Source organism: Desmodus rotundus, chromosome 3, assembly GCF_022682495.2.
Source record: "Desmodus rotundus isolate HL8 chromosome 3, HLdesRot8A.1, whole genome shotgun sequence".
In the NCBI taxonomy this organism is placed as follows: Eukaryota; Metazoa; Chordata; class Mammalia; order Chiroptera; family Phyllostomidae; genus Desmodus; species Desmodus rotundus.
Genome location: NC_071389.1, coordinates 60600836 through 60613572, shown reverse-complemented (window position 1 = coordinate 60613572; position 12737 = coordinate 60600836). Strand labels below are relative to the sequence as shown.

At 38.5% G+C, this 12737-nt stretch overlaps 1 protein-coding gene across 4 annotated transcripts in view; it reads left to right on the top strand.

Annotated features, from left to right (window-relative positions):
• The window catches only part of TTLL7 (tubulin tyrosine ligase like 7), a 139863-nt gene that overhangs the window by 88511 nt on the left and 38615 nt on the right, over window positions 1–12737 (top strand). For all 4 annotated transcript variants that reach the window (XM_053920382.2, XM_053920383.2, XM_053920384.2 and 1 more), the window contains 3 exons: window positions 3093–3298; window positions 4516–4650; window positions 6417–6497. In XM_053920382.2, the coding sequence (XP_053776357.1) occupies window positions 3093–3298; window positions 4516–4650; window positions 6417–6497 (422 nt within the window). The remainder of the gene's footprint in view (window positions 1–3092; window positions 3299–4515; window positions 4651–6416; window positions 6498–12737) is intronic.

Genomic DNA, 12737 nt, shown 5'->3' with positions numbered 1-12737 from the left:
CTAACCGGAAACCAACCTTGGTGTATGGGATGATGCTCCAACCAACTGAGCCACCCATCCGGGCAAGCCCTCGATGTTTGCATGGGTTTTTAAAAGGTGATTCATGGCTATTCTGCTTTTGACCTTCTTTCTTAAGCCATTGTATTGTCTCATTCCCTTTCCTGCTTTTCCTACCTCTCTCTCACCCATTTTGTTGTGTATTCTTGCCGTTTTAAAAAATGTGTCTATCTCTAGGTATTTGACTTGAGTGTATCTGCGAGTCCCCCAATTGTGAAATAGTTTTGTTTCCTCTCATTTTTATTGTGGACAGTACTAAAGTCAGGGCTTCGGTTGTATTTAGGAGAGTAACCAACCAGCTTCTTTGTCTCCTCCTTTTTATCTTTCTTCCTTTATTTCTTTTCACATTTTCTCTTCCATTCTCCTTTTATTCCCTCTATGACCCCTAATGTGCACTCTTGTGTCCATCATTCTTTCCGCCCCAGGTGTCCAGCATCACTGTTTGCCCGGGCTCAGGGAGACACCCCTCTCTGACGCTGCCTCCAGCACAGGACTCACTCTTAAGTCCTGTCTCTCATTTCCCTGTTTGCCTGCCCGTCATTATCCCAGGGCTCCACTAAAGGGACCGTTCAGTCGCATAGTGAACACAATGGTGAGCCTTTGTGGATCTCCAGCACTGTTTCACAACTTCCCTGATCGTGTGTGTATGTTAAACGTGGCATTCCACACTTACAGCAAAATGTATGAGGAATGCAGAGTAGATGAAGATTTTAATGGTCTTTAATTTACTTCTAAATAATTACACAAAGATACCCGCTAATGATCCTATCTTTGAGGGTTTATGTGTTTGGAGGGAAAATAATGTATCATGTTCCATTTTATTTATTAATTTACTCATTTAAGGTATGTATTTTGACCACCTGTTCCAGATTTTGTAGCTATTTTATCAGTTTCTTCCTTTTTTTCTTAAAGACGTCTTAAGTACTTTCAGTGTGCCTGTGTAAGTATGACCATGGTCCTCTTTTGGAAGCTGACCTCGTTCCGCCCAGATTTTGTCAGGTTTTTTAACCCCTGTTGGCTAATGCGCGTGTCCCTCAGGGCAGGGCGGAGAAAATCTGCTCGGGCTCCTGCCGCTCTGAGGTGGTTCTTTGTTTGTAGGCCAATAAGTGGATGAATTGGGATGGGACGAATGGTGCACTAAAGCTAGCCTAATTCAGTTCCGTGTCTTTTTTTCCTAAGTATTATATTTTAGTCGTCAGAAATTGCAATAAGGCTCTCACTTTGTTTTATATTCTCTCTTACACTAAGTAATAGCATAGCCACAAACCCTCCTTGAATTTTCTGTTCAAGCAAATGGTGGTGACAGCCGAGGGCAAGATCCAGATTATATGCAACACTTTCTGTTGTAGATAGTTATTAGCCTAGGATTTCAAACTTGTTAGAGTTTCGAAGAATATATTTTGGTTTGATACAAGGTGGTCATATATAAAACTATCTGTAATTTTTTCACATAATTTGTGTATTCAGGTTACAACTATTTTGTGTTAATTGACCCGAAAATCATTGGCATGTCTAACTACTTAATTACTCTGTCCGAATTTTCATTGTATGCAGGGGAAATGGGATTCTTGGTCATTCAAGAGAAAGGATATTTTCCTTCTGTACCTATATCATATTATAAATGTCTAAGCCAACACCTTAAGCCTTAAAAGAGAGACCCAGGTACAGGCTGTTGCACATGCTTTGGGGGTCCTTGCCTAGTAGAAGACTGGCCGGTGGTACGCTCCCCTCACAGCCCTTCTCTAGAAGTACTGTTTTCGTGATTCTCAGGTTTAGATGGAAGCTAGTAGTTTGAACAAATGGAAGCGTTTTTTAAACATACTTTGTACCCTGCCTGGGCATGCTTTTTTGTAGTCTGTAGAACCCAGTGAGCAGTATTAGGCTTATTGTCTATTCAAAATGTCATTTAGAAGTATGTCCCTAAATATAAGATTTATATATCTACTGCCTTTAAAAAGGTTTAAATTTTTTCCAACAGCTAATGAAGAGAAATATTTGGCTATTCAACCTGCCTTTATGTGAGTTTTATTAAATTATTTAACCAATGAAGACTGATATATTTCCAAAGCAAAGAGAGTATATAGAACAGAAGGTATATAAAATATATGAACTAAAATATATACATAAACTGTTGATAATATCGAGTGACGATATTTGATTCCTGTGTCAGGAATCAAATTTCTCTGGAATAGTTGGTTCTCTCTTCTAAATTTTCTCAATATACATTGGGGAAGGTATTCTATGGTTTTCCCTACTTGTTTGTTCTGATAACGACCCCTTAGTTCCAGATGCTTTTTCTTCACATAAGCCTTCTGCTCTGTGAGTTTAAATCTAGCTTTTTTATTCTTCTATCATGTGAACAAGAAGGCTGTCTAGTACCACTCTTGTAATAATTATATAAACTCCATTAAGATAATCTTTATGCTTTTCTTCTGTTTTTTTCCCTCAAGAGCCCAAAATTCTATAACTTGTCTATTTTTCATGGCCACTCCCTAGACTGCTGTCCCTCCCTTCCTGTGATGCTTGCTGTAAAATATTGTTTATAACCAATATACAGAATCTAGTGAATGACCATTCTAATCCGAGGACAGTAGATAGCATTTTCTAGGAAGAGGGAGGCCCTGGCATTAATGTAGCTCAGGATTAAACCCTGAGCTTGGCACACTCTCTTGCCACGTGACCTTGAGAAAGTTCTTTTCCTGAGCTTCCCGGTGATGGAGAGTCCCACCTCAGAGGGTTTCTGTGAGAAGGATTAAGATGTAAGTGTATGTGGCACCTAGAAGGATGCCTAGTTTATAGAAGTTGCTCCATAAACGTTAGTTTTCCTCTCCTGGTTCTTCTATGTCATGTTTTAAGAACATAAAACTAAAGCAGTGTTAATATTATTCTCATGATAGTCATTCTTCACACATGGCAGGGGTTCTGCACCACATTCACACTTACTGCCATGCTTCTACCATGTGGTCTGTTAGTGTATGTAGACCAAGTACAGTGGGAGACTTCTATTAACTGTCCCTCTTCTCCACCACTGATAGGCTCCATAAGGCGTTCATTCAGTTGCCCTCGGTCCATCTCTTCTCAGTCACCTTCTAGTGCAGATATCCGGCCCCTTTCTGCCCAACAAATGATGTCAGCATCCCGGCCAACTTCAGCCTCTCGGTCACATTCCTTAAACCGTGCCTCCTCCTACATGAGACATGTGCCTCATGGTAATGATGTCAGCTCCACCAACTCTCAGATGGTAAGTCATCTACTTTGCTCCTTTTGAGGTTACGGGAAGCACTGGACTGAGGAATTAGGTGGTAAAAGGATCAGCTGGGAGGAAGACAGATTGAACCTCAGGTCCTTTCCATCATTCAGCTCATGATCTCCTAGAGTTTGGATTGTTCCATCGATTTAGTCTGATCTCTTAGAAGCAGACCAGTCTATCACAGACTCTAGGATGGACACAGAAGAGCATTTTGTTTTCCATTTGCTTATGGAGTAGGATAATGTTGTTGAAAATCCTTGGAGGAAATACATGATTTTGCAGTACATTGTGCAGTATATTTGTAAATTTGGGGAAATTCGTTATATGGAAAATTTTCTTCACTGGAACTCTTGGTTAATAGGTTAAAAAATAAACCACTGATAAATCATCCTTAGAGCACTGAAGTACAACATCATGTTTTCTGTGTATTAGATTAACATATCATATTCCCTCCTTAGTATGAGTCCTAGAGATTCAGCTTTGAGGAGGTTGGTGAATTTATTTTGCTATCTGCCTTACTTGTAGACACTCCAATAGATAACGCCAAGTGCCTTCACAAAGACCAGGAATTTATTTAATTTGATTATATAATGTGGATGACGTTTCCACATTGAAGAGTCTGAAAAATATGAATAAATGAATCTCACATGTTAACAATTATTTTTTTCCCCTCTTAAGAATTGCCTAAGGAGCCCTGACCAGTGTGGCTTAGTTGGTTTGGCATTGTCCCTCAAAGCCGAGGGTCACTGGTTTCATTCCCAGTTGGGGCGCATGCCTAGGTTTCAGGTTCTGTCACTGACTGGGGACACACGAGAGGAAACTGATCACTGTGATCAATGTCTCTCTCTCTCTCTTTCTTCCTCCTTTCTCCTCTCTCTAAAAATGAGAAAAACATTGCCTAAAGTATGTGTGGCAAATGAAACTTTTGACCAGGAAGTCTTTTTTAACTATTCATATCTTTTGTTTCTAGTGTTGTGAGCTAACTAAAATACAACTGTGTGGAAGTGGGAAAGGCAGTCTTGGGAAATCACTTCCATTTACTCCTAAGAATTTAATTCTAAGAAAAAATGTAAAAAATTTTTGTCTTCCTTTTTCATTGTTTCCCCCCCAATTAAAAGTGCACCATTTTCACCTAGAAATGTCTTTCAGATTATAGTGGCACAATGAGTAAGACCCCCTCCAAATATCTGTATTCTTTCAAATTTAAGAGCGGGTCTTTGCGGCGACTGAGAACAAAAGAGCAAGAAGACGATCTAACAAGCCAGACCTTGTTTGTTCTCAAGGACATGAAGATCCGGTTTCCAGGAAAGTCAGATGCAGAAACATTAATTCTGGTAGAAGATGTGAGTATTTGATGTATCAATATATAAAATTCCAAGGAGCTCATATCTTTTACTCTTCTTAGAATATTAAAGTTCATTTCCCAATGGCATTATTCTCAGTGACATAGTAAACTTAATTGATGTTCTTTTCAACCTCCACAAGCTTTAGAACATAAGCAACTCTCTTAATTGTTATGATTCATGAGCAGTGAGGACAAATTTATAATTAGCAATGCAAGGTATCTTTCAGTGCATTGTCCCATTTTAATGATGTGACTGCTTCATCAAGTGAAAATTCATGTTATTCAGTTGTTGTCCTTAATGATTAAAGAAATATCAAGTTAAAGCTGCTTCTATAAAGATTTAGAAAGGCCTCCTATGGAATAAGATGTGACATCCTGAGTGGTTTTGGTCAAATTTTGAAATGGCTTGTGTGGTGTGTTTTTCTTGTTACACACGCATTTGCGCCACCCAGTGGAACGTTCGAAAATGGCAGAGTCCTAAAATTCAGATTAAAGTCAATGACTTTTCCTAATTAGAAAGAAGGACCAAGTTATCTAAATATTTCTGGTAAGAGGACATTACTTAATTTAAAGTTCTGTCTCTTCATTCAAATATCCTTTTCCAATTGTTGTTCCTAGATAATTCCTCAGTAATAGAACTTTGTTTTCTGGTTTCCTTAGTATTATTTTTTTCTGGAGGAGAAGGCACCATCTTGTGGCCAGTTGTAGGATAAAAACTACAGCTACGCACTTGCCTTTCTTTCCTTTTTAGCATTATTTTTGTCTAAAGCAACTGCCTAGAAAGAGACCAAATGAATAATAATAAAATAACTTTCTTAATTTAAAAAATCAATAATGGCAATTTCTATTTTGTAACCATGACATAGTTGCAACCAAAGCCCCCAAATATTGTGCGTTGTGTTATTATGTACTTTTTTAAAAAGTGGAAAGAATATCTTTTTACACGTGACCTGCTATTTGTTATATCAAAGGAAAGGAAGAAAAATGAAGATTAGTTGTCATGTATTATGCTAGATATGTTTTATTTACCTATGTTGTCTTATTTAATCAAGATATTTTCTAAATTCAGCCAATGACTTTGTACTAGACATTTTACTTATATATTTTTTAGCAATATTAATAAGGTACCACCTTTTGAATCAGGTAGAAGAAAAATTAGATAATCGGAGAGTAGAACTAATACTCGTGGCTAATGTGATAATTCTATAAAAAAACACACTTATATAATTAATTAGAATAACAATTATATCAGTTATTAGATCATTTACTATATATTCACTATATGCAGTAAATATTTTAATCTGTTTGCTACCGTATATATTACTAGAATATATATTCAGAAATTTTGCAGATTTGACTAAAACAAAGAGATAATATGTATTGGTTGCCTTCTACTGTATTATTCAATATTCTGTTATTATGGGTGATATGGTAAATGCAGATTTTGGAAATAAAATGGAAAATCTGTGTCTTGGGCTTCTTTGCAAACCTTATGTGACTAAAGACATTTGACTTTTATTCGTTAGAGATTGTGTGCTTTTTACAGCAAGAAGCTAAAGCTTTAGGTTCAGATGGCTTCTTAACCTGATGTTAGAAATCTTTGCACATGTCTTTTTGTGAAAGTAGACATTCTTTATTGCAAGTAATATTATAGTGCCTTCATTTCATTACCTAAAATTGGTTCCAACCCATTTATTTACTTTTGCTTGTTACTTTTGAGGAAAATTCTAGGTTATATTTCTTAATGTTTCTCCCCCACAACAGATCATTGGTAACTGGAAGCATCATAAAACAAAAGTGGCTTCATATTGGCTCATAAAGTTGGACTCTGTAAGACAGCGAAAAGTGAGTAATGCCCTAAAACAACTTTTCCCTTTTTGATTATGTCTCAAGTTAGGATCATTAAGCCACATTCATAGTCAAACTAAATACACATTTTTTGTTTACTCATTTCTTCAGTAACTACTTACTGCATACCCACTCTGTTTCAGGCCCTGTTCTAGGTTCTGAGGATATAAAAGTGAATTAATAAAACCCGTGGTCTCACAGAGCTCACAAAAACTTGAATGGGGCGGGTTCAAGAGTGCAAGGTAGAGAGGAAGAAAACGTAGCTAGTACCAGCATTTTTTTTTTCCAGGGAATTTTGCTGTGAGGGGAAAGGGATATGGGTTAATGACAAGTTATTTGCAAAGATGAAGAGATTTGTAGTTTGTGTGGTGATGAAAATGATCTAGAAGAGAGGAAAGAGAGGCAATAGAAAGTCCCTGAGTAAGTAAGGTGGGAAGGTTTGTCCTAACCAGGAGCATTTATTCTAATAGGAGGGAAGGCAGGGGCCAGGTGTGTGTGGTCCAGGACGTGGTTTTCTTCCGATGGGGAGGGGCTTTCGGAGATTTGAGGAGACAGTGGAAAGTATGCAATAGCCGTCTTGGGGAGTAGGAGAGGGGAGTGGCCAGCAGCCCCAGGGGCCCATCAAATGCACTGCAACATTATTTTGGGGGAGAGATGATATTTTAGTAGCTTTGATGAAGGTGTTGTATTTCTTCAGTAATGTAAGCTATTATTTCCCCTTTCTAGAATTTATTTCTAATAAACCGAAAGTTCACACTAATCCAGTGATTACTTTAATTTATATACTTTCATCAGAGTAAACTAAATTCACTATTGCATATTAACATATTCAGCAAATAAGTAGTTGGTGTTCTGCCATCTGCCAAATGCTGTGCTGTGTGGAGGAGGGCAGAGCACCCCAGTCATAGAGGTAGATGGCAAAACACATTATACACCCAGATACGTTTTTGACAAATCAAAAATCGCCTTGATTGATTAAAATATAGACCTTTTATTAGAATAAGTATCCTGAGTTTCCTCAAGTCCATGTACTTTTTGTCATCTAGATGTTAGAGTAATGTAGATAAGTTGCTAATTGAAACACAACAGATAGTCTAGAAACAGAATAAAAATGTTTCTAAGATATTAACACATGATAAACGTGACATGTCGAATCAATGGAGAAAAGATAATTTTCTCCCTAAATGATACTGAAACAATTGACTACCTACCTGTAAGAAAATTAAGTTGGTGTCTTTTCTCTTACCACATACCAAACTAAATTCCAGATAGACTTCAATTTTATTTGTAAAAGGCGAAAGATTTATACGATCTGAAGAGAAACCAGAGTATGACTTCAATTTTATTTGTAAAAAGGAAATGCAGAAGGTTGCATTTCCAACCCGAGGTAAAGGCAGGAGCAGCGAGGAGGGCGTGGTGAGGCGGGCGGACGGGCACTGCAGCGCAGGAACACAAACACCAGCAGAACCAAGCCTCCTCTGAATCAGTCAGCGCCAGGCAAACCGTCCTTTAATATTAGTAAATAAAGTGGTAAGTGTACAAAAAGGCTGTGAAAAGACAGTTATCTTGAGATAGCTAATTCATGTACTATAGATCCTCGGCCTCACTGATAATAAAGGAAAAACAAGTAAAAACCATCATATTGGCAAAAATTAATAAGACGGGCGATATCCAGTCATGGAGACAGTATGGATAAAAGGCTCTTCACTCTACAGTTTGAGGGAGAATACATCGGTACAGCTCTTCAGAAAGGTGATTCGCAGTATCTATTAAAATGACAAGTGTCCGTACCCTTATGACTCAGCAAAACCACTTCTGGAATAACAGTTGAATGTATAAAAGATTGTGGGTGAACATTCATTGCAGTGGTGTTTGTGAAAGCATAATGTTTGAAGCAGCCTAAAGGTCTATTAGTAGATTTAAGATTAAATAAGTCATAGCACATCCATGTGATTCAGGTGCCTTAAATGGAATACTGTTCTGGAATGACAGGTCTTAACCTGAGATACATCACAAGATTATGACTCATGACGTACAAAACAAACATACATTAGTAAAATGAGCCACATTAACTAATTATGAGTGAAGGATACAAGCTGTAAGCAGCCACCCAGCACATGGTTGCTGGGGGCTGTGTCCCTCTGCTCTCAGGTGTCCCTTTTTAATACCTGGCAGTAGTCTGTGTTCAGAATGACAAGTGACAACCATGTAGCTCCCATCGGCAGAGAGGGGAGCCTTCCAAACTTGGGTGGCCTTAACTTTTACTCTCCAGTAGTCACCCATATGGTCTTGGTGATTGACTTCCGCTCTCTGCCCAAATGAAGTTAAACCGCCAGGTTTCTGTACTGTGAGTGTCATCCCACAGAACTTTCTTTAAAGACGGGGATGTTCTTTGTCTGCGATGCACAGCGCAGCGGTCTCTGGCCACGTGTGACTGCCGTGGTGAGCCTGTGGAGTGTGGCCATTGTGACCGAGAGCTGAACTTTTAATTGCAACTAATGTAAATTTAAATAGCCAAATGTGTCTAGTGGCTACTGCATTTAACTGCAGATGTACACAGACCCGGGCAACCTTGTAAATATGTCCTTAAACAAGACGTTTCTCAGTTATCTGCCTGCTGAGCAATTCCACCGGAGGCTTTGTAAGAATGTCCAGGAAGGGCCGCACTGCCTTGGGCATCTCAGAGAGGAGCTCCTCTGGCGGCTTTTTCGCTTCCTTGTAGCACACTGAAAAGGTATCGAGATAGCAAATTAGACAAGTTATGCAATATGTGTTGTCCCATTCTAAACAACCTACATTCTATGATAGTTTAAACATATATATCTGGTATTAAAAAATTTGAAAAACAAAATACCAGAATGTTAAGATAATGTATTTCTGGATGGTAGACTTACTGTGCCAGGGGAAGGAAAGTGGTGACATTTTGTGTCAGTTTTTCTTTTGCTTTTGTATGTTTCTATATATTTTTCAGGTTAAAATAATCTTTTTAAAAATGGGATAATGACAGGGAGACACGTGTTTCCCTGAAGCCTGTCGTTCCCCCCACCCCTTTCCAACTATTATCTGTCCCTGTTGTAAATCTTCACGGTACTTGGCTGTACTTACAATCCGCCTCGAGAGGCTTCTCTATTAATTTCTTCTGCCTCTTTAAAAGCTAGGGGTGTGTCTTCTTTTGCAGTCACCTCACCTATAAAAGCCTTGTCATAAGCATTTGCTAAGTTGATCCATTTCTAGACACTTTGATGGAGTCTGTCAATAGCAAGCTAATGTCCTTCCGTGCCCTTCTTTCTTCGTAAGTGTTGTGTGTTTCTTTGAACAGCAACAACAAATTAAGACAATGCTATTCTGTTTTGTAACACCTGCTACGAGAAGTTCTGATAACCATTATATGGGATGATCAAATGATGTGTGTGCATAACAATAATTTTTGTGAATTGGAAGAAAATTGTCATGTTTAGGGTTGTTATGCTCAATTGCGTTTATAAATTTTGAGTAAAAATAAATGATTGCTTATAAACTACTGGCAAGTACTTATGCCAGTATTTCTACGTCCCCTGCGAGTATTGCTCTAAGAATTATTGGGGCGAGTTGTCTTTGTGTAGTCCTGTCCTCTCGTTCTCAGATGTGCAGCTGCAACTCTGCCTTTACTGGGCACTGTTGTGTACAGTGAGTGGAAGCACTAATGTGAGGTTCTTATTACAGTTTGTGTTCCTAGTTACCTTTCTTTGGGCTTCTTTGTTTCTTCTGTTTTCACAAAAGTCAAAAGTACCGTATTCGCTTTGTGTTATAAAAAGTAATAAGATATCTCATCTCCAACAGAGAGCATATTAAAGTCCTATAGTTTGCACTTGTCCAAAGAGTTACAGTTATTCTTCTACATATGGTAATTAATTAAAAGACAAATATATTTTGGGCAAAAGAATTCATAGCTTGAATTTTGACTCTCAGAGAAAGTAAGGGATGATCAAAAATAGAACAAGTTTGTCGTGCAAAATTGCCTGCTTCCCTGGTGGCCTTGAAAGGTGGTGGAGGGATGCTGGGCCCAGGCACCCGAGGAGCGAGGGGCGGGGCCAGTGTTGGCGCCTGTGCAGCGTGCTTATGGCCGTTTTTCTTGCTGTGGTCATATCCCGTATGTCTTTTTCTTTTCTGTACCATTTTGTTCATTACGAGGTTTTTTTTTTCCCAAAACGGACTCTAATTCCTCAAAAAAAAAAAAAAAAAGCGAAGAGCAGGTTGCCCCTAGGAGGAGCGGAGGGCAGCGCCGGTTCTGTGATGACCTTGACCCCCTTACCAGAGGGTAACTGACATGCTCACACCCAGGAGGAATATTTGAATAACAAGGAAACACATTTTTGTAAAGCTTTTCATTTTTGTGAAGTTAACCTCCCTGTATTTATGGCTTCTTTTCATGTTAATCCATAAAAACGGGCATAACAAATGTACACATCATGAATGCCAGTCATCAAGCAAACCAGCAATGGAAGTTTTAAGCTTTAACATAAACAAAGATTTCTTTTTATTTGAGATTTTTAAAATGTTTTGTCCATTTAATCAATAGCATTAGAATTAAGTGAAATATTTGCAATTCACAAAGATATAGGATAAAAGTAATCATTGGGACAAACTTAAATATACTAAGCTGATTTCATTTATATATAGTACATACAAATGTGTAATACAGTATATATAATAAGTATATAATATATAAGAATATATAAAAATAAATTTTCTCAGGGATTGACTGACTGAAATATTTATTTTGACAACAGGAGAGCTAATGAGTTGAAAAGCGCATTGAAAAAATATTAAAGCTTTACATGTTGATATTAAAGGGCTGATATAGGTCATGGAAAGAGGTACTGGACGTGCAGTCGTGTGGACTTGGGTCCGATACTGTCTCTGCCCTTTATTTGGGGCAGGTAACTTCTCAGAAGTTCTCCAACATTTAGAACATGCAGCATCGGAGGGATCTTGTGAGGATGTGACATATATGGGAAGGGCTGTGGCCTTAGAAGTTGTAAAATGCAGTGTGCTTTTTTCTTTTCTACTAAGGATCCTAATACCAAGCTGTTTCTCTGATGTACTGTATTATACTAAGAATTGTTCATATGTAGAATTAGTTTAGGTAGAATATGTAGAAATGATGTATAAAAATTGTCTCTTGGGTTATAACATACTGACCATTTTACTATCCTTTGAAACCTGCGCTATTGCTTTATAAAGCTAGAAACCACATCCAGGAAAACAAAAAGAAACCTAGAAACGTGGGTCAGCTGTGGAATGTAGAATTAGATCATTATAAAAAGTTGCCTGTTTGTTATGCACTAAAAAAAAGTTGCTTATTTACAAGGCCAAGGACTTCACTAATTTACATTTAGATGTGGATTAAACAGATCTATCCTCCTTTTGGCTGTGATAATAGTCAATAATCGTTGGAAGGCTGTGTGAGTTCAGCAGACATGAGACTGAATTAGCAGTCAGAGTCTTATAAGAGAAAACACCCAAGAAAGATAAAGGGACAAGAGAGTGTGAGGAGGCAGGAGGAGCCTCTAGACCGCAATGTATGTCTGACTCCTGTGAGTGAAACGCAGCAGGAGTGAGGAGGAAGCAGCAGCAGTGAGGAGGAAGAACCTCAGACTTTAGTGAAGTTTGAAGAAAGCTCCGTCCAGCTGATGGGGAGCCCAGAACAAAGACTGCTTTTTAGGGGATTAGACTGGGCACAAATGGTTCCTCTCTGGTATCCCGCCATGCTTGGTCCTTGGCCGGGAGCAGTTTGGGGAGAGCCGAGGCTTGGCTTGAGTGTCACAGCGATCCTGAATGGAGAAGCTGCCCATTAACTGCACCCTTAGAAACAGGTCAATTCAAATGGCATGTCCCCTTGGCTGCCACAGAGGCTGCGTGGGGTGTGATTTAATTTGACAAGCATTTTTTGGTTGCCAACTTTGTACAGCACTACTGGGGATTTGAAGAGTTGTTTATTCATTTATTTATTTGCTTATTCAACCATGCATTGAACGATGTTAATTGAAGAACTGCCATGTCCTGAGCACTATGCAAGGTGTGGAATACACAAGACTCATTTAAATCTCATAATTCCATTTAGAGACCATTGTTGAAATATGTATCTCCAGGAACAAAGCATTTGCTGCTTGCTCATGAGCATGTTGTAAAACTCTAAGATAAGAATGCCATCCCCACGTGCCTTATTTCAGATTTTCCGTAATGGATGTAAAAGCT